We start from the raw sequence: 25,567 nt of genomic DNA, 5'->3' as shown, positions 1-25,567 counted from the left end.
AAAATAATTTGTTGGTTAAAGCACAAACAAGTGTGAAAAGCAGGTGCTGCAGAATAATAAACATTAAATGTAAGGAAGTTCATCTTAAAAAGAAAGAAAGAAACCTTCTGGAGACTTTAAATTACTTTTTATTAGTGATTGTAAATTGTTTAAAATGTTCTTGGAAAAGAGCCCAGGGGCAATGGGGAGGGTTTGCGTGTGCCCCGTGTATATATTTCCTATTTTTATGTATAAAATGAGGTAACAGATAACCAAAACAGGACTTGGGTAACATTTCCATGGAGTGACTGTGCTGTTCCCTTACATGCACTGCCTGAGTCTCATTTGCAGTTGCAGCCACTGCTCAGAGCTGTGGAAAATGTTCCTGGTTGCTTTGGAAGCTGTGACTTGCTGCTCCATCGTGGGATGTCCAGCTGTGTTTTCCAGCTTTTATTATTCAGGGAGTTCTTGTGGGTTCATGTCCAGAGAAGGAAATGGAGCTGTGGACGGGTTTTGAGTGGCTGAGGGAGCTGGGAAGAGGCTCAGCCTGGAGAAAAGGAGGCTCAGGGGGGCCCTTCTGGCTCTGCACAACTCCTGACAGGAGGGGACAGCCTGAGGGTCAGGCTCTGCTCCCAGGAACAGGGACAGGAGGAGAGGGAATGGCCTCAGGCTGGGCCAGGGCAGGCTCAGGGTGGATATTTGGGAGAATTCCTTCATGGAAAGGGTGGTCAAGCATTGGAACAGGGCAGTGGTGGAGTCCCCATTTCTGGAGATGTTCAGAAAGCACACGGATGTGGCACTTGGGGACATGGCTCAGGGGTGAGGGAGTGATTGGACTCAATGATCTTGGAGGGCTTTTCCAGCCAGAATTCAGTGATTCTGGATCTGCTGCCTGGCCTGGACAATTCTGATTTTTTGTATAATTTTATTTTGCTCTGGGTGAACATGAGACTTTAAATTACTTTTTTATTAGTGATTGTAAATTGTTTAAAATGTTCTTGGAAAAGAGCCCAGGGGCAATGGGGAGGGTTTGCGTGTGCCCCGTGTATATATTTCCTATTTTTATGTATAAAATGAGGTAACAGATAACCAAAACAGGACTTGGGTAACATTTCCATGGAGTGACTGTGCTGTTCCCTTACATGCACTGCCTGAGTCTCATTTGCAGTTGCAGCCACTGCTCAGAGCTGTGGAAAATGTTCCTGGTTGCTTTGGAAGCTGTGACTTGCTGCTCCATCGTGGGATGTCCAGCTGTGTTTTCCAGCTTTTATTATTCAGGGAGTTCTTGTGGGTTCATGTCCAGAGAAGGAAATGGAGCTGTGGACGGGTTTTGAGTGGCTGAGGGAGCTGGGAAGAGGCTCAGCCTGGAGAAAAGGAGGCTCAGGGGGGCCCTTCTGGCTCTGCACAACTCCTGACAGGAGGGGACAGCCTGAGGGTCAGGCTCTGCTCCCAGGAACAGGGACAGGAGGAGAGGGAATGGCCTCAGGCTGGGCCAGGGCAGGCTCAGGGTGGATATTTGGGAGAATTCCTTCATGGAAAGGGTGGTCAAGCATTGGAACAGGGCAGTGGTGGAGTCCCCATTTCCGGAAATGTTCAGAAACCACACGGATGTGGCACTTGGGGACATGGCTCAGGGGTGAGGGAGTGATTGGACTCAATGATCTTGGAGGGCTTTTCCAGCCAGAATTCAGTGATTCTGGATCTGCTGCCTGGCCTGGACAATTCTGATTTTTTGTATAATTTTATTTTGCTCTGGGTGAACATCCATGGAAGTGAAATCCATGGGCTTGAAGAGAATTCCGTGCAGGGTGTGTTGGGGTTTGTGGTGGCCCCACCGCCCAGAGCTGTGGGGCTGGGACAAGGAAAATGAGCCATTCCCCCTCCCTGGCTGTGGCTGCAGTGCCAGCTGGGACACTGCAAGCAAACACTGAGCCTGGGTGATGGGAGAAAGGAGAACTAGGACAGGTTTTCAAGTTTATTTATGTATACAGGGTAAAAAATCCAGCTCCAAAATAGCAAGCTGGGCATGTGGCAGTCCTAAAGAAATGCCAGGTAAGGGGACACACCATGTGTACAGAGAGAGCTTCTCTGGAGTTTATGCTCTCAGCACAGCCAGGGGAAGGGGAAATTGGGAGAAATCAAACCACACTTTCAGTCTGTTCCTTGAATTTGGCAGCACCTGCAGTAATCAGGACTTTGCCCATCCCATGTGTGTTCACAAAACAAAGTTACTGCAAGGTAGCAGTGCTTGTGCCTCCAGTAATGTGTTTGTGAGCCAGCAGCCTGATTTATCCAAGTGTCAGCAAATTGCAGAAAGCAAACTCAGGGGACTGGGGTAGAAACCTGCTCCAGGAAATGTTTGGTAATTCAGTGATTCATGAAAATGAGATTTCAATGCTCTTCAGTTGCCAGTAGCACTGAATGCATTTTGGTCAGAACCTTTCACTTGAGGGCTGCTTTTGGTACCCTCTGAATACAAACACTGAGGGTGCTGAGATGTTTCTGTGGCAGATTAAAGTGTAAGATGAGCAAATCGCTGTCGGGTTCCTGTGGGCTTGGCAGGATGAACGCCTCATGCTTTACTTCCAGGATTATTATAAATCCATGTGAGTCCAGGTTTAGCATGTGAAAGTGAAGATTTTCCTTAGCCAGGGGGGAAAGCTCCGTGCTGTGCTGCTGCCAGCTGGTGGGTAATAGCCCAGGCTAGAAATTGTTACCATTAGCATTGCATTAAAGATCAAGCAGAAGGTGAGGAAATGTGCGACTGGCACTGAGGGCAGCTGTAATCTGCAGATTTTCCCTCCCAGAATGTCTTCTCTCTTCTGGCTAAAACAGGAGGATTTCAAAAAACATAAAACAAGTGCCAAGTCTGTAAAGGCTGTTTTATTGGAATGCTTTGTTTGGCAAACAAAACTGTTTTTAAATTATTTCTTGTCATTTTCAATTTTTCTTTCATCTGTTTGGTCTCTCTAAAGGAGGCACGAGTCCCTTCCAGAGCAATTAGGGCCATTTGTAATGAGCTTCCCCAGTGGAATAAGCAAAGGGAGAGGTGGTTGGCTCTTTCAAGCCGGGGATTAGCTGGAATTGTTTCTGCCACCCTTCAGCTGGGACTCACAGTTCTAGCACCCTGATTCAGGATAGGGTGATTCATGTGCTTGAGCCCATCTCTGGGCAAAATAGGTCTGTATTTTGGTGTATGATTCATTCCCATGAGGATGTTTCAGTGTTGATTAAAAATGAAAATGCTTTCATGAATTGGCTTGTTAGGAGCAGCTTACTGCTGCCACCCTGGAATATCAGAGTATCTGAGTGTCAGAAGCTACTTGAAGCCACTCTGATGTTGCACTCTGCAGGGCACCTGCAGCTCTGTGCTCATCTTCTCTCCCACTCTCTTATCCTAGAAAAATGTGTAGCATTTGAAGCCGTGAAAGGAATTGCCAGCCTTAATTTAGATGCTGTTTCAAAGGCAGCACATGGGGGCTTGAAGTGATCTGTGTCAGAGCTGTCCTTTGGGTTAACTCTTTGTTAAAAAGAATGTGCTTTGAGAGGCTTTGTTCCTCATTCCTGCCGTTGCCAGCGTGGACTCTGCTCTGGGGTTGTGTGAGGTGGCTTCAGATGTGTTGGGTAACTGGCACAGAGCATGCTGCTGCTCCCTTGAAGGGAAAGGCAGCATAAAAAAAGGTGTAAAGAACTCACTGGCCATGGGTCACTACATAATTAAATTCATTATTTAAAAACACATTTAATGAAGGGGGAAAAACTTGTATCCAATCCTATAATCCCACATTCCTGGAGGTGATGGCTGCATACTAATTACAGACCTCAGGAACAGGAGGAAGGGGAAAAATCCTTCAAGTTCTGGTTCATGAGGGCAGGGAAGTGTTTTTGCACAGTGCTGGGCAGTGATGTCAGTGGGTTTGTGCATCTCCTTGCTGACACTGAAACTGAGCTGCTTTGCAGCATCTCAGACAAAAGCAAAGTGGGTGGGGAGAATTACTGGAGCTCTGCCTTGAACTTGAGTTTGGAGTTCACCATATATGTTGGTAGAAACAAATAGAGTTTGCTTTCACTCGACAGTGACTTCATCCAGAGCAGGGCTGAGTCATGTGCCCCTGGAGCAGCTCCCTCTCCAGAGGATCCTTTGGCCAGGCTGCTGCAGCTGCGGAGCAGCTGAGAGCTTCCCCCACTTCCCAAATCCACCCCCTCTGCAAGCACAGCCTGCAAACAGCACACATTGCAGTATTCCCACCATCAGCATAAAAATGATCAGGAGCAAACCCTCAAATAAATGCACAAAGTAGCAAAAATCCTTAAAAGATATCAGAGGATTTCTCTGTGCTTGGGAAAGTGATTCCAAATTGAGAAATTTCGATGAAAATACACCAAATACCTGCTAATCTGGTGGAAGCCTCCCTTGCCATGTCATTAATGGTTCTCTGTGTCTGAAAAAGTCTTTTTGCAGGTGTTCATTGCCCACATGCCTGAAATCCACACTTCTGGTTTGCCTGGTACACCTCTGTTTTCACCGAGGTGAGCAGTGGGATTTGGGCACGGCTGAGCCAAACCCTGCACCAATCTGTTGGGTTGTGATGCCTCCCTGGACCAGTGCTGGAACCGGGTTAAACTGGGTTTCACACCTGACAGTTCTTTGTGTGTGTGCCTGCCTTTCCCCCTCCCTTTTCCCCTCCCTTTTCCCTCCCTCTTCTCTGCCTTTTCCCCTCCCTTTTCCCTCCCTCTTCTCTGCCTTTTCCCACCTTTCCCTTTCTTGCTTTCCCCCTCCCTTTCCCCTCCCTCCCTTTCCCCTCCCTTTCCCCTCCCTTTTTCCACCTATTCCCCTTTCTGCCTCTTCCCACCTTTTCCCACCTTTCCCCTGCCTCTCTGCAGTCCTCATGACATCAATTCTCCAGGCTTCCTAAAACTTTCCATTTCTCCACCCTCTTCCCTCTCACCCAGGAACCATCTGTGAGCCCTCGGGTTCTCCTTTCCTCACTCTTGCACAGATTTTAACCTTCCACAGACAGCTTTGAAGGCTGATGTGGGGATTTTTTGGAACTGGGGTGCCTGTGCTGGGGGTTCCTGCCCTTTAGCTGGATCACTGGAGCACTCAGAGTTTGCCAGGCTTTTCTTTCCCTTTGCAGTCTCTCCTGTATTTGGATGCAGCTGATGGGCAGCCCCTGGAGCAGTCACATTTTAATTGTGCCTCTGGCTCCGTGCCCTGCAGAGGGGAATTGGAAGCTTTCTGAGTTCCCTTTGATCGTTGTCCAAGTCTGAGTCACAGCACAGGGAGCCCGGTGGTGGCCTGGAGACATCCCAGGAGTCTCTCAGAAGCTGCAGTCTGGAGGGTGCTGGAGGGGCTCTGCCAAGGATCCTGAACTCTCCAGCCTTTGGGGGTGAGGGGAGATGCCCTTTACCAAAATGCCAAATCCAGGCTGGCTTTGTTCCCCAGCAGGACTGGCATGTGCATGTCACTGCTGTCAGCTCCCAGGAAACACCAGGGTTTGCATTTCTTCAGGAATGTTTGTGAAAAATCAGCAAAGGAGGTTTCAAAGGGAATGGAAGAGAATGCAGCAAAGGCTGGGAAGAAAATAGTGGTGAAGATATTTTATTAAAACCTCCTAAGTCAAAATGTTGGCTTGTTGCAGGTTGAAGAGTTAAAGATGCCCCAAGTCGTCCAAAAAGCCAGAATGCTTTTTCAGAGAGAAAATTAAACTCCATCTATTTGTATGACTCCTTGCAATCCTTAATTGGGAATAGCTGTTGTAGAAGAGGAGTGCTACCTAAGTTAAAAATAGGTCTGGGACCGCACTGACAACCCAAACCAGGCTGGCTCCTGCAGTCACATTTTCCTTTTGTCAAATGACCTACAAATGTAACACACATCAGGACAGAAATGCTGTCAAATTCTGGTTTGGGACCATTTCATTGTAATAAAGCTTCAGAAATCCAGGCAAACTGTGTTCCTCCCCCTTGAGGGCTGCAGCAGGGCAGGTTCCCTGTGGCAGGGATGTTGTGCTGAGCTCACTTAGGCTGAGCCTGCACACAGGGGCAGCACTGATCACCTCACACACTCTGGGTGAGGGGATGCTGCCATCCAGGCACTCAGCTTTATCCATATCCAAAGCAGATCCGTTGTCCTGGGTGCTGCTTTGCTCTGGGCTCCTCTCCCTGCTTGTACCCACCAAGCTTGCAGGCCCTGCTGCCAAGCAGGAGTGGCTCTCCAGAGGCAGGAGAGTGATGGAGTGTGAGACTCCAAATTAAGCCCTGCCTTTCTATTAATAGCATTTAAAAGTAACACACCACCTCCAACTTGTAAAGGAACCTCAGCTCCAGCATTTTTAAATACTTAGAGTGATTTATGTCCCTTGTGGTGTCTTTGCCTGCAGCAGCTTTGTTTCCAATGTGAAAATTAGAAAATAAATTAAAAACCTCCCGTTCCTCAGAAATGGCCTCATGCTGTGCCAGGGGAGGTTTTAGGTTGGATATCAGAAAAAATTTCTTCACTGAAGGGGTTGGAACAGGCTGCCAGGGCAGTGGTGGAGCCCCCATCTGTGGAGGGATTTAGATGTGTGGATGTGGCACTTGGGGACATGGATCAGTGGTGGCCTTGGCAGTGCTGAGGAATGGTTGGGCTCGATGATCTTTGAGGGCTTTTCCAACCTAAACGATTCTGTGATTCTATTCTGCCTTTCCTTCCCTCCCCAGCCCCCAGCACTGGGGTTTTCAGGGATTTCTAACTGCTCTCCACTGCTCTGGGTTCTGTTAGGAATCCAAACCATTGGGAGAATCCCATTACTGTCCCTAAAATGGGTGGCATGTGCTTGGCAGTGGCCAAGTTGAGGGCTTTGACAAACTTGGTGAATTTTTCCCAGTGTTGCTGTGATATTGATTCTCCCAACTGTTTCCCCTGCCCTGCAGCAGCTCCCTGCTCCTGTGTGCAGTCAGCAGAACCAAAGCTGTGTATCTGTCTTGGTGTTCCAGACTGCCTTGGTGCAAACCCTCCTGCATTTGCAGCTCCCCTGCAGCCCCAGCAGCTGAGCAGAGCCTTTCTGCTGACCCTGCAGTTCAGGGGGACCCACCTTCAGCTGCCTCCACGGTGTGCCCAGCTCCCAAAAGCCACAGCATCATTTCTGATGGTTAGTGGTTGTGGCTGTTGGAATTCAAGATTTCCTTCTAGAAGAGAGGCAAAATGTTGTGCAAAGCTGAGAGTCGCTTTCCTTGGTTTACAGGCAGCAACATGCAGGTCCAAGGCATCCAGTGTGGCCACTAGTGATGCTGGGTTTGGAAAAAAACAGTCCTGAAGTGGGAAGAAATTTTGGAAGGAGGCAGGACTGGGAGGACTCAAGAGCTTGTGTTACATGGGGCACTGTCATGGGTCCAGACACACAGGGCTGCAGGGAGGGAGAGCTGCTCTGGGTTCTTGCAAGCAGGGCAGAGCTAGGAATGGTTTCCAGGGAGAAAAAAAAATCAGCAAATGAGTAAATCTGTGCAGGGAGTTGAGCTCGGGTGGGTGCAGTGATGTGCTGCAAATGGAATCTGTTTTATTGCAGGGGAAGAGATAAGTGATGAAGTTCTCATCCACACCCAGAGGGGAGGAACAGCCCAGGCAGGCAACTCCAAACAGCCCAACCTGTGTGAGTGTGGGGCTGCAGTGTCACTGCACTGGTGACAGGAGGTGGTGATGGGTGCACAAAATGGAAAATCCGTGTCCAGGGCAGACACAGCCCCTGCAGCCCTGGGGCTCATCCTGGTTGTCCTGAAGGGAAGGCAAACAAGGCTTCCAAACAGTGAAATCACTTGACATGCAAATGTAGGCCTTGTTTGGGGCACGGTGATGTCGCTGGAACAAAGGGCAGGGAAGTAAACAGCCAGACAAAGAGGCCTCACTGTCCCAGTGCTGCTGGAAAAGCTCCTCTGTTCCTCAGTGGGATTTTTCTGGCTACTGACAAACAGCTCATGTGCCCAGTTCCTCTTGGCCATCCCTTCTGGGACCTCCTCGATGATGATACTCCAGAGGAGCTGCTTTTAGAGAAAATGAAAATATCAGGTTCTATTAATCTCCAGTTCTTCACAGCAATCAGCAGCTATTCCCTGGTGCTGCTGGCACATCCAGCCAGGCCCTGCCCTCCCAGGCTCTGCAGGATGCTGTGGGCTTGAATATTCCCCTCAAATATCATCCCAAGGAGCATCTCACACCAATCCTTTCTTCATATTTGCAGCAGAATAAATAGCACTTTCTCACAGCAGAGATCTAATCACAGAACTGAGCTATGACTTATATTAGCTCATGATGTGATTTGCACAGTATGCAGCATTTTCTGGACGTGTATTAAATTATATGTCTTTCCTGCATAATAATAATAATAGTATCACAAAAATAATATTCCCTGCTGGCTTAGAGGAGAAGCTACTTGGATTTGTCCAGGTCTTCTGGGAAATCAGTGGACAAGCTCAGCTCAGGAGCTGAAATACACTCTACACTATTTAATGGTCTGGTTTTCATGGGAAGTGCTGCAGCAATGATTTAAAAACCAAACCAAATAAGAAACCAGTCCCCCTGCAGCATCTCACCTCTGCCCCATGATGTTCCCTTGATGTTTTAATTCTTTTGGTCACTGGTTGTGCACAAAGTTTAGAAACGTGGCTGAAGGAGGTGATGAAAACTCTGCACTCTTGTAGATCTCATCTACTGAATCTATCTTTAGAGACACATAAAAACACTATTCCTGCAGATGTTGGTGCTGTCAAAATATTGGGACTGCAGGGGAATCAAGGAAGGTGTAATCTAAATACGTCAATTACACTGAGGGCTCAGGATTGAGCTCAAAGAGAGGGAGGGAGCTGGCACAGCTGAGGGTGCTGTTTGATACCTCTGTGCCTCACAGGAAAGAAACTACTGCCTTTATTCTCTTTATATAATGGGATTATTTATGCCAGATGAAATCTTGCAAGTGTATGGGGTACAAAAACCAAAAAAATCTCTCCTGTAGGCATTTCATCTCTGAAATGAGGGAGGGGACAGGGTTCAGCTGGGCTGCCTCAACTTACATAGCTTTTTCCAGCATTGAAATGTATTTCTGTGATTATGTTAGGAACAAATGTATAAAAGTTTTTTAATTTAATTTTCCTTCATTAAGGCAGCTGATTTAAATGTACAGTGTGCTGTGGAACTTGGTGTGACTTTTCCTAACCAACCATCAATAACTTGCTCCAGGAACAATTATCAGGAACTCCTAAAGCAGAATGTATTTCAAAGAGTGGGAACAGTCACGAGACCCTGGGCAAAATGGCCTTGGAGAAAATGGAGTTATGCAACAGCAAACAGTTAATCACGGACTGATTCTGCTCTGTGAAGAAACAGCATGAACTTGGTTTCTTGCTTAATTAAGTTTTATAATATAAACATGTATCTGATGTCCAGAAGGGCCCCTGATAATGGTGCTGTTCACCTGTGCAGAGAAGGGAGTGTGGGCTGAGCAAAGGCTCAGGGAACTTTAATCTGCCAGAGCAACAGCTCTGACTTTCAGGGTGGTCTTGGAGATGCCAGGGCAGGATTTAAAGGGCTGGTCTTTACAAGAACAGTAACAATACTTTTTTCTAAACTTTTTGCTGTATGAGTGTGTGCTGCGGCTTCAATTCATTGACACTTTTAGCAATAAATGCTGTGTATTTAAACTTATTCAGCACAGCAAAAGGATTCCACATACATAATCTATTTTGGTGGGGGGTTTTTTGGTTGATTAGGGAGTTTCTTGGGTTTTCTCGGGGGTTTTTTGTTTGTTGGTTGGTTTGGGGTTTCTTTTTAATCAGATTTTGCCATTTTACTGTTGCTGTCATTTCCAGGCTGAGTGTCACAGCTGATGCTCAGCACTGAAAGCCAGGACTTCTTCGTATGCCTTCAAATCCAGCTTTGGAAAATGACTCATTACTTTTTTTTGGCACTAAAAAGTTTATTACAGTACACAGAAAATTCTGCAAACAGCTGAGGGTTCCTCCAGCCCGAGGCATTTGATGGAGCATGTCCTGGGTTAGCACTTACAGCTCTCGTAAGGGATTTTCTGGAGCAGTGTGACTGGGTTGGGGGGTTTTTTGAAGTGGAATAAATGGGAATAACTTTCTGCAGGTGCTACCTAGGTGTAGGGTGTTCTGACTTGGCAGCTCGGAGCAGCGAGTGTAACACGGAGCTTTCTGAACAGCCTCTAATAATCTCTTCTGGCTTGCAAATACTGTAAACACCGAATCTTATAAATCACGGAGAAAGGAGTAACCCGAGACTTCAGATGGGAAAGCTGCCTTCCCTGGGAGTTCACTTGAGTGGAGGTCGGAGGAATCACTTGGAGCTGGTGAATCAGAGCTGGGCTGCTGCCTGAGCCGGGCTGGCTCTGCTGTGCTGCCGAGCCCTGTCCTGGGCTCCTGGGATCCTCTGCTCTGCAAGCGCCACGGGCAAGGTCATGAAGGGGGATGGCGGTGCCATGTGGAACCTGATGTGGAAATACTGCATTTCTGTCAGGACCATCAGGTACGGGGGCATTTGTAAAACTTTGTTTTGGGAGGCTGAGACGTGCATGTGTGGGAGCTCGCCGTGCTGCTGCTGGTCTCCTGCTCCCTGCAGAGTTAACTCTCAGGGAACAGGAGAGGGCTCAGCTCTCTTCGAGGGCTGTTAAGGTAGATTCTTCTTCCTCAGACTTATTCTAAACATGCAAAAAGAAAATGACAGGGTTATTGCAAAGAAATCTTCCAGGAATGTGGAGTTTTCTGTCTCATTTACAAGCAGGAGAAAATGGGAATATGAAAGAAACCTTATTTTAGTAAGTGAAAATTCAGAAATTCTGCTTCTCTCCTGAATGCTTGCCAGTCACAATTTTCTGTTTGTTCTATCTCTCAAATCCAGAAGTTGAGCAGCTGTTCTTGGCACTCTGCAAGCATCACTTGTGGGGGAAGGGGGGTGAAAAGAAGGTGGCTTTTTGGGCAGGATAAACCCCTGGGTTCAGTGTCCATTGTCTCCAGGCTGGTGTGATCTGTGAGCCCACCTGGGCAAAGCCGGGGGCTGAAGGAGGGGCTGGGCTCTGGGTGCTGAGCCTGGCTGGGCACAGCCCGGGTGTTGGACACTGCTCCCTGCCAGGAGCAGCTGCCCAGGATTCCAGCAGAGCTCATGGCAGGAATGAGAGACACTTGATAATTGTGCATCCTCACCGCGAGTTTTTGTATATTTTTAAATAGTTTCCCAGTCCCAGGCCTTGGTTTCTTGTGGGGGGGAGAGCTGTGTGGGTTAAGTGGTACCTTTGGCCATGCCAGGTCCCCTGGAGAGGTCGTGTAATCCAAGTAATTACTGCATTTCACACTGCATAATTATTCCGGGCTGAGGAAATAGTTTAGAGAGCATGAATTCCTGCATGGACTCTCATTCCTCTCTCTGAATGAGACTGTGGAAGGCTTTTTATCATCGGGGTACCAAAATAAAGCAAAGAGATCCCTTAGTTCCCAGCAGAGTCTATATAGTAGAAACTGGCAATAATCCCCAAGAGAGGATTCGATTAAGATAAAAATAATTTTATTTATTATCCGGGTTTAGAACCAGAAGCAGAGGGAAAGCCTGAAAGAAGCATGCAAGTGCAGTCTTTGTAGCCCAGATGTTAATCCCAACCTTGGTGCTGCTGGAACTGACTGAGACAAGTCCTGTGCAAACCCCTCAGCCCTGAGGGTGGATGATCCTAGGAAAACTAAACTTTAAAAGTTCCTCAGAGGCCTGGGTGTGGTGATTTTCCTGAAGTTTGACATGTAAACTGTGATGTCCTGTAAACAGCCAGTTCTGTATTTCATCAGTGACCTTAGTGCTGTGTAGGGTGGGTTGAATATTAGCTGAGTTATTCACGGCAGGGCTTATTTATAGAGCTGTTGGTGGCTCTCGCAGGCAGTGAAATGCAGAGTAACAAGAGGATTTTCAATGAATGTTTTTGTTTGTTTTGACAGATCCTATCTTCCTTTGGCAGCAACACCAAGAAGTTAAAGAGAATAAAAAAACGAGTATTCCTTTGTGGAAAAAGTTCTCTGGTACCCTAAGTTGCTTTTGTGACACAATTCAGAGACCCTGGTACTCTCCCTGTGTTTTGGGAGACTCCAGCAACCCCTGGGGCTCAGGTTCTCATCCATCCCAGTCCTTCTCCCTCTGCCTCTTCTCTCTTTCCTGGGAAGCTCTGGAGCCTGTGCAGCCCTCGCTGGAGGTGCCAGCGAGCCTGGCTGTGCTCTGGAGCAGCAGAGGGAGTTTGGTGCTGCCCTGCCCCACTGGGATCCTCCCTGCCCAGCCCGGTGCCCCACACTGGGCACCAGTCCGTGCCTGCACTACACTGGGCCACTTGTCCTGCAGCCCTGATGAATAGGGCGTTTGTGCCTGCCTGAGAAAACAGCCCCACTCCGAAAGGAAAATGAGGCTTTAGGGTTGATCTTATTTGCATTGGACTGCAGCAGCTTTAGGAAAACATATTTGAGTGGGCCTTTGTTGCCTGTTGTGGGCTGCGAGGCCTGCGGGCCTTGGCCCGTCCGTGTGCTGGGTGTGCGGGGCCCGGGCCCAGCCCTGTGGGGCCATGGCTGTCTGCAGGGCAAGCACGGGTGCACAGGAAAGGCTGCAGCCCAGGGGAGTCCTGGGTGGTGCTGGAATGAGTTTAAGAGAGAGCACTGTGGAAATACCTAAAGATAATGGTGCCTTTTTTCCTTCTGGGGGCTGTTGGCCAGCTCCTAGAGCACAGTTGCAAAAGATAAAAAGATGAAGGGATTTCTCTGCTGTTGTGCCAAAGCTGAGCTTGTTGCACTTAACATGGAACTTGTGTCCTTGCAGAGCTCATTTCTCTGAGCCAGGGAAGCCTCACTACTGCCAGGTTATTTCCCAAGGCACAGCAGGGGAGAGTCCCACGCTGGTCTGGGTTGAAATGAACCCTTAAAACTCATCCAGTGCCACCCCTGCCATGGGCAGAGACACCTTCCACTCTCCCAGGCTGCTCCAAGCCCTGCCCAGCCTGGCCTGGGACACTGCCAGGGATTCAGGAGCAGCCACAGCTGCTCTGGGCAAGAGGGGCAGGGTTGTGCTGAGCCCCACAGCAGAGAACAGGGTAATCCCCGAGCCCCAGGACAGTGCCCACCCAGAGCTGGTGTTCCCAAGGGGAAGAGTTGTCATTCCTGTCCTGGCACTGGTGGGATGCAGGGTGATTGTCCCTTCCCTTGCCCAGCAGTGGTTTTTGTCACACCAGGGGTTTGGGCTCTCCTTGGTGGCTGCAGTCCCTGCCTGCACCAAGATGCTCAGAGTTTTGTCTCCCATGTTTCTGGAATGGGAACAAGGGTGTGTGCCACCCCCTGAGGAGGTGCAGGGGTGGCAGTGGCTGTGCTGTCACCACAGCCCTGCAGAGTCCCTCCCCTCCGTGCTGTCACTGTCCCAGTCCATGTGCTGAGGGTGACCCTGCCCTTCTACTCCTCTAAGGCCTCTGAAGTGAGGGGCTGTGGCACTAAAAAGTCGTGCTCTCCTCTGTTGGGGAGTCTTCACTTGTGATATTTGCAGGGAGAAAACTTCCTCAAAATCAGGGAGCTGGCAAAGCCTGGGAGCAGGACTGGGGAAAGCTCCCTTCACCTTTTATTTCTGTTACAGCTGCACTTCAGTGACCCCACGGCTGGGGGACAGGCAAAGGCACAATCAGGGAATTGTTTGTCCATATGTTCAGGTTGGCCCTGTTGTTTGTAGGATCCTGGAAGTTTTGAGGCAGAGGAACAAGTATTGGAGAGGGGTGGGAGCAGACCCTGCATGGGGAATGGCTCCTCCCTGGTGAGGTGCCTGTGCCAGCCAGCTCCGAGCATGGGGTTAGTGGTTGGAGACTGGAGCCATCTGAATCAGCACATCCCAGCCCACAGAGAATAAATTACAGGGTTTATAGCAGGGTAACACATAGTTTTCAGCTTGCATCTTCAAGTTCTAGTGCAAGTAATGAAGGAAAACAGTCAATAGTTACTTCTTAGTGCTCCACACATCTGGAAAAAAGTAAGAATTAGTCCTCAGTCTGAGCTGTCTGGGAGTTTCTTCCCTCATTTTCCTTCTGCTACAAACATTTTCCATTTTGGTTTGGTCATACTTTATTTTTAGTTGTCTGCTTGGGCTTTTTTTTTTTTTTTTTTTCCTGAACACTGATGGAACAATGCAGTGATTTCACCAAAGAAAACCAACACCCTGAGTAGTGAAAGGGTCCCCTTTGGGCTTTGGTGGCCTTTGGGACAGCTACTGGAGCTGGGGTGGTCGGGATGGAGCTCATAAAATTTGGATGCTTGGAGCACATAGAATTTAGTGTAACTTGGGCAGGGGATTGTTCATAAATGTTCTGAGCATCCAGACTGCTCTAAATTACACTGGGATCAGTGCAAAAGTGTGGGCTGGGAGCCAGGGCTGGGCACAGTTTGCTCTGCAGTTCATGGGCAAACATCAGCAGCTGACATGTGACCAGAGATAATGAGGTGGATAATCAGATGTTTCATTTGTGCTTGTCAGTTTTCCCCTGTAATGGCAACTCCAACACCTACCTCAGCTGTTTCTCCTGGCACCTCCGAGGTTAATGTTTGTGAAGCTCACCTGGATAAGGAGAATATCTGTTATGTATTGGTACAGTGGGGAGCAGTGGAGTTGGCACCTTTCATTAAGATCATACGTTACCGATGTGATTTTCTGTAGCTATTTTATGGCTTAAACACTAATGAGAATTACTAAAAATTCATTTATAAGATTAAAGGGAAAAGCCAGAACCCCAAACCCAGCTATATCCATATTTATCTCCACAACCTGTTTTTGTATTTAGCTTCTACATGGGTTTCTTTGTCAACTGCAAAATGCTGCACTTGAGAAGCTACGAGACAAAGCCAAATGCAAGTCATTGTTACTGATCCCAGAGCTTTAATCCTCAGACAGGGATGGTTTTCTGGAGGCTTTAGTGCCGTGTTTGGGTGTGGTGGGGCTGTGGCTGTCCCAGAGCTTCGCTCTGCTGGGAGATGTTCTCAGCCTGGCAGCCCCACGCTGCTGGGGAATGTTTGATGCACTCCCAGTGCCAGTGGAACAAATCATGGCCAGGGTGGCACCACGTTGGTGTCCTCAGAACACTGTGTTGGGGGTGTGTGTGAGTATGTCCTGTGCATTTTGCATTCTAAAATGAATTATTTGGGTGAGTGTCTGCCCTGCTGTGCCTGGTCTGTGCACAGGGAATCACCGTGGCATTAATTCCTCTACTTAGAGCAGCTTGTTCAAGGGCAGAATTATGCTGCTGGGTTCTGCTTGGAATTGTTATTTTAAAAACGTCATTGAAATGTTGCTTGTATTCAGCCAGGGTGGGTGAGTTCTTACACGGCTGGGTTATTCCAATCTGATTGTTCATGTAAATGAGAGGTTTGTGGTTTAGGTTCAGTGAGCTTCAGCTGGTTATGGGTTACAGCCCTCTTAGAGCAGAGGGCCAGAAACTCATCAGCTCCTCCTGCCTTTTTTTTTGTTATGAGCACTCGTTAAAATGCTCCCACTTTTACTTCTGTGTGTTCTTTTTGTATTATTATTGATAAAAGCTTGAAATGCACAGGCAGGAGCTGGAAGAGGCAGCAGGTGATTGCAGATTAATCCTTGCTTGAGGGTTGGTGTAAAGCATCAGAGTTTGTAATATTTGCAGGTATTTCAGTGTTTCTTTGCACAGAACCCTCGAGGTGAGGGTGGCTGCCCTGAACAGGCACTGCCAGTGCAGTACTGCTGCTGCTGGGGGCTCCTGGAATCCCATGTGGGGGTTTTCGGGTAGGTCAGATAACTGCAGGAGATATTCTGGGGCAGGGAGGTTGGACTGGATGACCCCCAGTGCTCCCCACCCAATCCCTGACTCTGGAATGTGGAAGTGCTGGGTGAGGGCTGGAGACTGCCCTCTTTCACTGCCCACATCAGCTGCATCTCCAAGGTTCTGCTGTTTCATTGAAAAGAAAGGTATGAAAGGACCAGAAGCCAGCTTAGCTAAATAGCTCAAAATTACATCAACTTCCAGCACTCTTTTGAGTTTTAATGTCTTTGCATTAAAATTACTGCATCAAACTTTTGCTCAAACTTTCAGCAGCCTGGGCTGGACTCTGCCAAGGCTCTGTGCTTGCAGAGTGCAGGGTCTAAAGACAGGCACTGAAACCCTAGAAGTCAGAAACCTAATCCAGGGCAGTCCAGAGAAGTTAACAGCCTGTTTTATTATTTATTTACGCAGACCTTTCCAAAGAGCCTGTTGGAGCAGAACCATGGGTTACTGAGCTGGTAGAATTGTTTGTCTAGTGGTGGAGGAGTTTCATTCTGTTCAAGGCAGCTTTTTGTACTTCAGTGCTTGCTGGAGGTGAGGTATAGTGTAAAAATATACATGGCAGCTTTTTGGGCAGAATTAGATTGAGTTTTTTGCTGCTTCCACTGCTGCTCCTGCTTCTCCTTGCCTTCTCAGACTGAGTTAGAAATTGGCATTCAGGCTTTGCTCTGAAAGGGTGCTGCTGCTGCTGTCCTTCAATTACTCAGTTGTTTGTATTTTTGATATTTTTTTAACTCCTGAAGTAGCCCATGAGCTTGGGTCTTTTTGTTTTGAATGTACAAAGAAATAAATTATATGGGAGCATTCCCTGCTCTTCGGCTTGAACAGAATTACCTTTACAGTGGACTGCAAAGCAAATTAGGTAGGGGGAGCATAAAGCTCTGAGCTTATCTGCTTTTAACAAGATCATGCATTTTCCAGAAGGAGTCAGATGACGTTTTAGGAATTGGTAAGTACTGATCAATGTAAAGCCTATGAATCATGTCATTAACATCTGTGCTGGGGATTGATCATAGTATGAAAACGTGGGAAATTATTTTAAGGAAACAGACTTCTGCTCTAAATGCCTGGTAACAGTTTTATTCCTTTCCTAACAGGAATTCTTTTTGTTATACAAATATAGATTCTATTTCTTGCTGTGTTTTTGCTGTCCTTGGTGCAATATCTGCCTATTAATCATTTTCTTTGACAGTAATCATAAAACCAGCAGGAATTCATGCAGTAAGCAAAGCGTCACACGTTCAGTCATCTTTAGCAGAGACAATAATTCATGGGTATAATTAACTGCCTGACAGGTATCGAGTGTGTGAGGTGTTTGAAGTGGGCTTGGGTTGTTGGGGGGTTTCCTGTGCTGGGGGGGGGGGGGGGGGGGGGGGTGGCAGAGCTGCTTAATGAGGCTCTCATGACAACTGCAGGAACAGACAAATGAATTAAAATAAAATCAAAGCTCATCACGTTCCTATTTACCGGCTGGTTAATGACACTTAAGCAGAGCTGGAGGTGGGCAAGGCAGGGCAGCCTGAGCTGCTGCATTTCCATGCTGAGGGTGCTGGGGTGTGGAGCTGCAGGCTGATCAATTAACAATTAAATATGCTCCTGAGTTAGTCACACCTGCCTTGGCCTTCTGGAAAAGTCTCGGCAGCGTGCATGGCATTTTGCATTCAATGAATTCTCATTAGCTGGTAGTACCAGAGCAAGGAATGATATTCCTTCATGGCATCAGGGGGCCACTTTCATGGTCTGATGGGGCCTGGTCTGTGCAGGGAGGACTCCGTGGATGGGAATTACACAGGGGAATTACATCCTGACACAGGGTATTCTGGTTCAGCTCTCCTGAAAGCCATTTATTTTCACATAAATTGGTTTTCTAACACGGGAGTCCTCCTGGACGCTGCATTCCCACATCGTCTGAGGGCTGAATCACAGCCATACTTGTGTCACCATTCACCTTCCTGAGAGGTGCTTCACTGTGTTTGGATGGCAAATAAAGCCATCTTTCCAAGGAGATCTTGGAAATCAGGATTCCCTAGGATTTAAGGTTTAAGAAATTAGGATTTAAGAAATTGGAGCACTTAGGCTGAATTGAGATGGCGCGTGCCCCTGCAGGACCTGTGACATGCAGAGTGCTGGCAGTGGGGCAGGGCTGGGGGACAGCCTGGGCTCAGAGCTCGGTGGTGCTAGCACATTGTGCCCCCATGACAGGGCACAGGCTGATCCTGCTCTTCTCCTTGCAGCCTGAAGGCCTCCTTGGGCTAGAGCAGGAGGCATTTCCAAATCTTTGGGCAGGCTCAGCCCACAGGGAGCCAGTGCGGAGGGAAATGTGACCTTTGTGCTGCTCGGAAGCCTTTGGAATGTGTTCCAAGCCTTGTGTACAACATATGTCCCTGTTCAAGGACAGTGTGGCTGCAGTCTCCTCTGCTGCCCACAGCCCTAGCTGAGGATCCCTTTGTCTCAGGTGTTTTGAAGGATTGTCCCAGTTCTGACCCTGGAATGGTTCCCCAGCTCTTTCTCCCCTTGGAGCTGCTGGGACTGTGAGTGCCCAGGGTCAGTCCTGCCACAGGCACCAGCCTGGCCCAGCTCAAGGTGTCCCTGCCTGTGGCAGGGGGTGGAACAAGGTGAGATTCAAGGTCCCTTCCAACCCAACTATTCTGGGGCTCTGTGATGCTGGGAAATGATTCCATGATTATCTCGGGGTCCAGCTGGGAAGCGCTCCCGCGGCCGAGGCATCCAGGCAGCTTCAGAGGAAGCTGTGGGAAAGAGATGTTGAGCTTCTGATGCCTCTGGGAAGATGAAAGACACATTTGTACTTTGCCTTGGATACTCTTATCTAAGAGCAAGCTCTGCTTTCCTTTGGGAAGAAGGGCATGGAAGCAATAGCTATTGGCAGATCCAGTTATAAAAAAGCCTTTATAAAACCCATCAAGACAGCCCCCAGGCTGCTATTGTGGGGGTTTATTGTGTTCCTAAGAAATAGAAGCTGGTATAACAAAAGTTTCACAGTGAAATTAGAAGATACTATGTGTTAAATTGCTTTTTTTTAGTCTTGTGTGTTCATCTTAGGGTTAAAGCTCAATTCCAATTTCCTTGCAACTGTTGGGTGTCCACAAAGGACCTGCAGCTGCACAGGGATTGTGCACAGGTAGGTGTGTTTATATCAGCAGATGTTTGTGTGGCTTAATCCTCTTCCATGTTTAAACCAACAAGAGTGAACTATTCCACCAAATCAATGAGATTGGAGCAGATCAATCTATTCAGTACCTTACTACCCATTTGAAATTATCTCCTAATGTTTCAAAATGAGTGAAAACCAGGCACACTGCTTAATCTGACTATTTAGGAGAGCCTAACCCTGCTGCTGTAGTGGGCACACAGCCCTGAAATTAAGCACTTTTCCACAAGGAGCCTTGGAGTGCTCAGCTGTGGGGTTTTCCTGGCCATGGAACAAAGACCTGATGGTAGAATTTCACTGACTGTATATTTTCAAGTTAATGTAACAAACACTTGTGGAAGAAAGGGGCCATCGAATGCAGATAAAGACTTGACTGCTTTCCAAAGGTTAATTCTTTAAAATTTCCAGTGTTAATTCCTTAAAAACAAACACATGGAGAACACAGACCATAAAGGCAACCTCTTGAAAGACTTGTCCCAAGTTGTTTCTCCTCTTTCCAGGCTCTGGAACCACTGCATTTTGCAGGTTATTCCACCTGCACATTCTAAGTGCTTGAGCAGATTTGTTGCTCAGATGATTTGAGTCTTGCACAGTAGCTCAAATCCAGGTCTAAAGGGAGACTAACCCCTTTAATGCCTGTCTTGTTGGTGTTCCTCAGGATAACAATGGGATGTAGAGTGAAATATGATGCTGGAAAGGGTGTAAGTGACACTTTGTAAGTGCCTTTTGTGCGTCTGCTGTGCTGTCCTGTGTCCTCTCACCCCATGGTCCCCACATTTGGTTTTGTGACTGTAACAATCCATGGTGAGAGATAAGGAAAATAATCCATATAAAAACAGGCTGGCAGGGCCATTTCCTCCAAAACAGGGAAACCCTGGAGCTTTCACGGAAATTGGGAGTGAACTCCACTGAATGAATGTGCTGTATGTGCCCTTTCAAACAAAGATGGGGCTGGGTGTTCATGCAGAGATGTCCAGAATTAAAATAGTACATTTGCAGTGTTCCAGGCCAGGTTGGACAGGGGTGGAAGCACCCTGGTCCAGTGGAAGGTGTCCCTGCCATGGCAGGGGGTTGGAATGAGGTGGGCTTTAAGGTCCCTGCCCACCCAAACTGGTGTGGGATTCTATGGTTCCTTGTTAATACAAGTCCCAGTGCTGCTCAGGGAGGACTCAAATGTCAAACAGCACTATAGCAGGCAGGTGGCTGCTCAGCTGCTTCTTTAAACCAAGTAAAAAAAACCCCAAAAATCCCAAACGAAGAAAAACCACACCCAAAAAACCCTTTTGCAAGTTACTTCTGTGTCTAATACTTCGTAATACTAATTATATACTTTCATAATACTAATTAATAATACTTTCATAGCATGTATTCAACTGTTCAATGAGCATTGCAGGCTTACAGAGTTTTGTATCAATATTTGATAATTTCCTCTGGCTTTAGAGAAAAGTGTATTTCAGGCACTTAAGAGCCTTAGGGGAAGCTCTGAGCACCCGAGGGTAGCTGCTTGAGTGCTCGGTGGTGTAAAGGTGTTTTGAGGAGGAGAAATCCCCTGGTTTATATTTTAAGTACACTGAGGGGTCAGTGGTTTGGTGCTGGGGTTTGTTCATTGAGTAGTTCAGATAATGAATTAGGAAACCCTGGAGACGAGCACTCAGAAGGCCTTTAAGACATGGAGTCTTCAAGCCTTAATACAGTAATTTTATAACCATTTTCACCTGGAGCTTGGTGGCTGTCAGTGACCTGAATTTGGGCTCTGAAGGAATTCCTGGGCTCTCTGGTTCAACACAGGAATTCTGGGGCAGGGTAAAGATGAGCTTTCCAAAATGCAAACAAAGAAGTTGAGCAGAGGAGAGGACAACCTTCCCTGACTTTGTTCCACTTTTAGGGAATGACAAAGCGCTGCTACCACTGTTCCTCCCAGCTGGGTGAGGTGCTGACCTGCCCCGTGCTGGTGCCTGCTCAGAGCAGTAACTCACAGGGCTCCGGGCTGCTGGGGTCAGTCCCTGCTCTGTGCCCCTCCCTGCCACTGCCTAATGATGCCATTAATAAGAGGAGCTGTGTCCCTGATTGTCAGGGAAGACAGAGGAAGGAGCCATCGATGTCCTTGGGGTGCTGATGTCCAGATGTGTCTGGAACAGATGGACTGCTAAGAAAACAAGGGACCTGGAGGAAGTCTCAGCCTTTTCCATCTCTGTCTCTCATTTTTCATGTCTATCAAAGCACAGAAGATGAATTTCACTGTGTCTGACTCTGCTGAGAGGAAAGGGAGGGAAACATTTTGTCCAAACAGTCGGTGTTCATTAAAAAGGGAGATGAACTTTGCTCAGTGCTTTAAAAAATGGCCTTAAAATCTGGCCCAAATCTGTGCTAGTCATACATTCTTCATAACTTTCCTTTCAAAAAGCTTTTAAAACTCCTCAGCACGGGGCTAGGAGCACTCTGGGTTGTGAAATTATCTTTGCAGACCTTGGAATTTTTTTCCAATGGTAATTTCAGAGCTCATATGTCAACAAAGCAGTGTACAGAATTATCATTTCCCTCTGGACTTTTCAAATCTGTATCTCCAGGGGAAATCTAGAGACCACATGACATCAGCTTGGAATATATTAATAAAAATGGAATGTAGCATTTGTTAAAATCCCTTTGTTGGAGAAACAGCCTATTTTTCTGATTAAGTGCTGTGTCAATGTTACATCACACTGACTAAAGATGGTTTTGGGTATCAGCTGGGCTGACAAGCTTTAAAAGTACCTAGAATCCTCCTCTTGGCATTAAAATCCACCAACATTTGCTAAAGTAATTACTTCTGTTGAATGAATCTGTGGTGTGTCTGGGGAATTTGCTGCTGCTGAAGCTTTTTTTTCCCCCTCCAACCTATGTGTCACAAAGTAATTCCTTGCAGAGGCTGCAAAAGCCTTAATATAATCAATTCACATGCAAATAAACATAACTCTGTTAGTTCTTGAATGGAAGACAGGCTCTGGAAAAGTCTCAAACTGAGGCTTGTGGTTCTTTGGCAAATATTTTTCAAGTGTTTCCTCCTCTTCAAGCTGGAGATCCTTCTAATTAGCCAGCTAAGGCAACAAATGCTGTCCAGCTGAGGGGCAGCTCCAGGGTTCAGATCCCAGATGGTTGATATCAGGACATGACTTATCTACCAGAGAGCTTCACATGTGCCCTGGATTTTTTAATTCTTTCCCCTCACCCTTCCGGTATTGAGGCTGTTTGTTATGTTGCTATCAAATATTTATGTGGTTTGTCCATTGACTTTTCCTGAGGATTGCTGGGCTGGGAGGGAGCTTTCCCCAGAGCACAGGCTCTGTTGCTTGGGAGCTGCTTTGTTCAGCACCCTTTTCTCATCCATTTCTACAGCTGGAGTTTCCAAGGGTGCCCTAAAAAGGGCAGGAATAAAAGGCACTCAGTGAGGATAATGTTAATATTTACTTTTACTGTTTCTGTGGACAGTTAAAGCCTATGTGATTTCATAGGATGATCAATACAAATTTCAAACTGTTTTGATGTTCAGCACTGCTGAAGCACAGCCTGGCTGTAAAGTTTATCATCACTGGCAGCTAAACAAAAATACAGCAATGCAGCTTCTGTCTTTGGGGTTACTTTTTATTACATTCTACAATTAAACAGCCTGTGAATGTTCCAGGCCAGGTTGGACAGGGCTTGGAGAAACCTGGGTAGTGGAAGGTGCTCCTGCCATGGCAGGGGGGGAACATGATGATTTTTTAAGGTCCCTTCATCCCAAACAAGTCTGGGCTCCTGTGACTGTGGTAATGGATGTGGTGATGTGTTGATTTAATTGTCTATTTTTTAAAATCTTCAATATTGTAGAATGAGTTTTTTCATGGAGATGAGGACTTAGAAATCTAATTCCTGATGTTTAGAGCTTCTCTGAGTTTTGGAAGACAACATGGTGGGACTTTCTCTTGCTTCAAATTCCCCAAACACTGTGGTTCAGTGTTTACATGTAAGCAGAAAACAAGACAGAAAGATTCTGCACTCTGGGAAGTATGGCAAGGAGGTCTGAACAGAAGCTGGGTATTGCATCAGTGCTCTTCTGTGATCTGTTTTACATTGCATGGAGTGCAGAGGTCAAACTGGTGGCATTCCCAAACAGTGGAGACTATTCAAACTACCTTCAAAACTTCAGATCAAACTCAAGGTTAAATTAGAAACGGAGTTAAATGTTTTGGGAAAGTGCTGGTTTGGTTGTTTCATGGGTTTGTGTTGGAAAGGTGCAGTATTCTGCCTTGGCACTGAGGAAAAAAGCCAAACACAAAAAAAAGAGGAAAAAACCCAATAAAAATCAACCAGTCCTCACTTTTAAAGTTTAAACTTGCATAAACCTGCATTAATTTCCTTGGCTTGCACATTTATGCCAAGGCTGGAGGGTTCTGCCGGGACATTTGTGGTGCCCTGTAAAGTCTGTCCATGCTATTTGTGTCTGCACGTGGAATGAGGAGCAGAGAGGAATTTTCCTCCTGACAGCTGCTGTGATCACTCTTCTGTTAGGTCTATCTCTAAATAAACCTGTTATTTACATGTGGTTCAAGTGAATGAAAATGCAGTTTAAGGGACTGCTTTGAGGCCATTGAGAGTCAGTGGGGAGGAAACTTCCACCAACTGAACCAGGATTTCACATTTTCCCTCAGGAGACAACCAGTGAACCTGGAAAATGGTACAGTGTACCCTCAAGCTGATGGCTTTTGGAATCATTCTGCTTCTTAGGGTTTTCAGTTATCTTTATTTTCAAAATAAAGTAAACATTGCAGCTCTTGCTCCAGTAGCAATGGAATATTTCTTACGTGAGGTAGTTTGTGGTCTGGTCTGTTCTGACTGTGCAGAACTGGGCAGACACCGCTAGAAACAAATTGGGCTGCCCAAAGCTGAAGGAATTGGTTTAACAGGATGAGTAGAAAATCCTCTTTCTTGTCTGCAGGTAACAATTTCTAGTCACTTGGCCAATTTTGCGCTCTCTTCTGCTGATTTTTTCTCTTTTAGCTTTCAGACATTCCAGGTGTGGATTCAATTAAATGTGTGCAGCAGCAGGGTGCTGTCCCAGAGGGACATTCCCTGGGTGGTTGTTCCAAGGGAAAGCTTTCCTAGCTTTTCCTTTGCACCCTCTGATTGTGCCTGTGTGGCTCAGGCAGGAGCACAGGGAGTGCAGCAGACAAGATCCCAGGAAAGCTGCTTAAGCAATTGGATTTGGGATGTGCTGAATGCCTCAGCAGACCTCTCAGCTGGATGCTCTAATGGAGACAAACCTCATTTTCTGCCGTGGTGCTTAGCTCCTCTAAGCAGGTTTAGGAGCAGATCCTCAGTCCCTGAAACCACCAAACCTGGCTGGGAGGGGAGGGGTGGCTCTGGGGAAACACCTTGGCTTGCCACAAAACCAGGGTGTTCAAGGACTGAATAACTCCAAAGTTGGGGTAAAAAGAATATATGCATTTATATAAAATACATATAAATATATAATATATGTATTATATATTGTATGTAACACATAAATACACATATATGTATGTGTGTGTATATATATATATACACACACACACACTCCTATATGACATAGGCCACAAAAATAGAATTTTTTTTTTTGCATGTTTAAGGATTTATTTGCCCATGAAGAGCTGCTCAGCAGTGGGCCTGAGGCTGATGAGCTCTGTGTCTGGGTAAGGAGCGCGGTTCCTCCTCCCAGGTACACTCACACCTCGATGGAATCAGCCCCTCATGCAATTCCAGGAGCTGCCAGCTGAGTTCCCACTCTTCCCTCTCCATCACAGCTTCCTGCCAATGTGGGCTCACTCCTCTGCCTGCTCTAATGGAGTGGTGCCCTGGCCAAGCACCTTGCTAAAGCCCTCAGCACAGGTGGCTGATAATCTGTTTTAATTATAGTTAACGTGCTTAATTTCAGAAGTGATGTTTAAAGCTCACAGGAGGTTCCAAAGAGCTTTCCAGCTCTGCCTTCCCAGCCTGGCTGCAGTCACACAGCCTCCAGCTCACAGGCTTTTAAATTATTTACCCAAAATTGGTTTTGAAGAAAGAATTAAAAATTTTAAAAAAAGAAAGAAATTGAAGTTTGAATCTATCAAGAACTCGATAGAGGGATGGAGTGGAAATAAGAACTCTCATAGGAGCACTTCAGCTTCTGGTGATCTGCAGGGAATAATGGGTGAGTTTTGGAAATCTCGTTGCTTTTTATTCCCCCCTCAGTTTCTCCCTGTCCCCCATCCCTGTTTCCCCTTTCAGATATCTACTCCACTTATTTTGCATTTCCAGTGCCTTTTGCAGTGCTCAGACCTGTTAGCAGGTGAACAGAGTGATGTGAATTGATAATTCCCTTCCCAAAAGGGGTCCTGGCTGCTCTGCACATGATGCCTCCTGCTCTGGGGCTTGCTTTGTTGATTGGTTTTTGGTTTTTTGTTTTTGGTTTTGTATTTTTTTTTTAATTTGGCTGTAGAAAGGAAAGCTGTGCATGTGTTAAACTTTCTGGCTGCTTGCAGTAGCAGAGGGGCTGACAGGCTGCCTGGGCAGCTGCTGAATTTCATCCTATCATTTCAACAGAAGCTAAACCCTG

The 25,567-nt window shown here is 46.9% G+C and overlaps 1 protein-coding gene across 8 annotated transcripts in view; it reads left to right on the top strand.

Annotated features, from left to right (window-relative positions):
• The window catches only part of IQSEC1 (IQ motif and Sec7 domain ArfGEF 1), a 271,042-nt gene that overhangs the window by 153,824 nt on the left and 91,651 nt on the right, over positions 1-25,567 (top strand). The window contains exon 1 of one of the 8 annotated variants that reach the window (XM_039708569.1): positions 10,359-10,495. The exons of the other annotated variants lie outside the window; for them this stretch is intronic. Coding sequence (XP_039564503.1) covers positions 10,428-10,495 — 68 coding nt within the window. The 5' untranslated portion in view covers positions 10,359-10,427. Of the gene's footprint in view, positions 1-10,358; positions 10,496-25,567 lie in introns of those variants that run through there. 8 annotated transcript variants of the gene reach the window in all.

Source organism: Passer montanus, unplaced genomic scaffold (genome assembly GCF_014805655.1).
Source record: "Passer montanus isolate IOZ18808 unplaced genomic scaffold, ASM1480565v1 scaffold205, whole genome shotgun sequence".
NCBI classification, from domain to species: Eukaryota; Metazoa; Chordata; class Aves; order Passeriformes; family Passeridae; genus Passer; species Passer montanus.
Note: the sequence above shows the minus strand (reverse complement) of the source record. Positions and strands in the feature narration are given on the sequence as shown.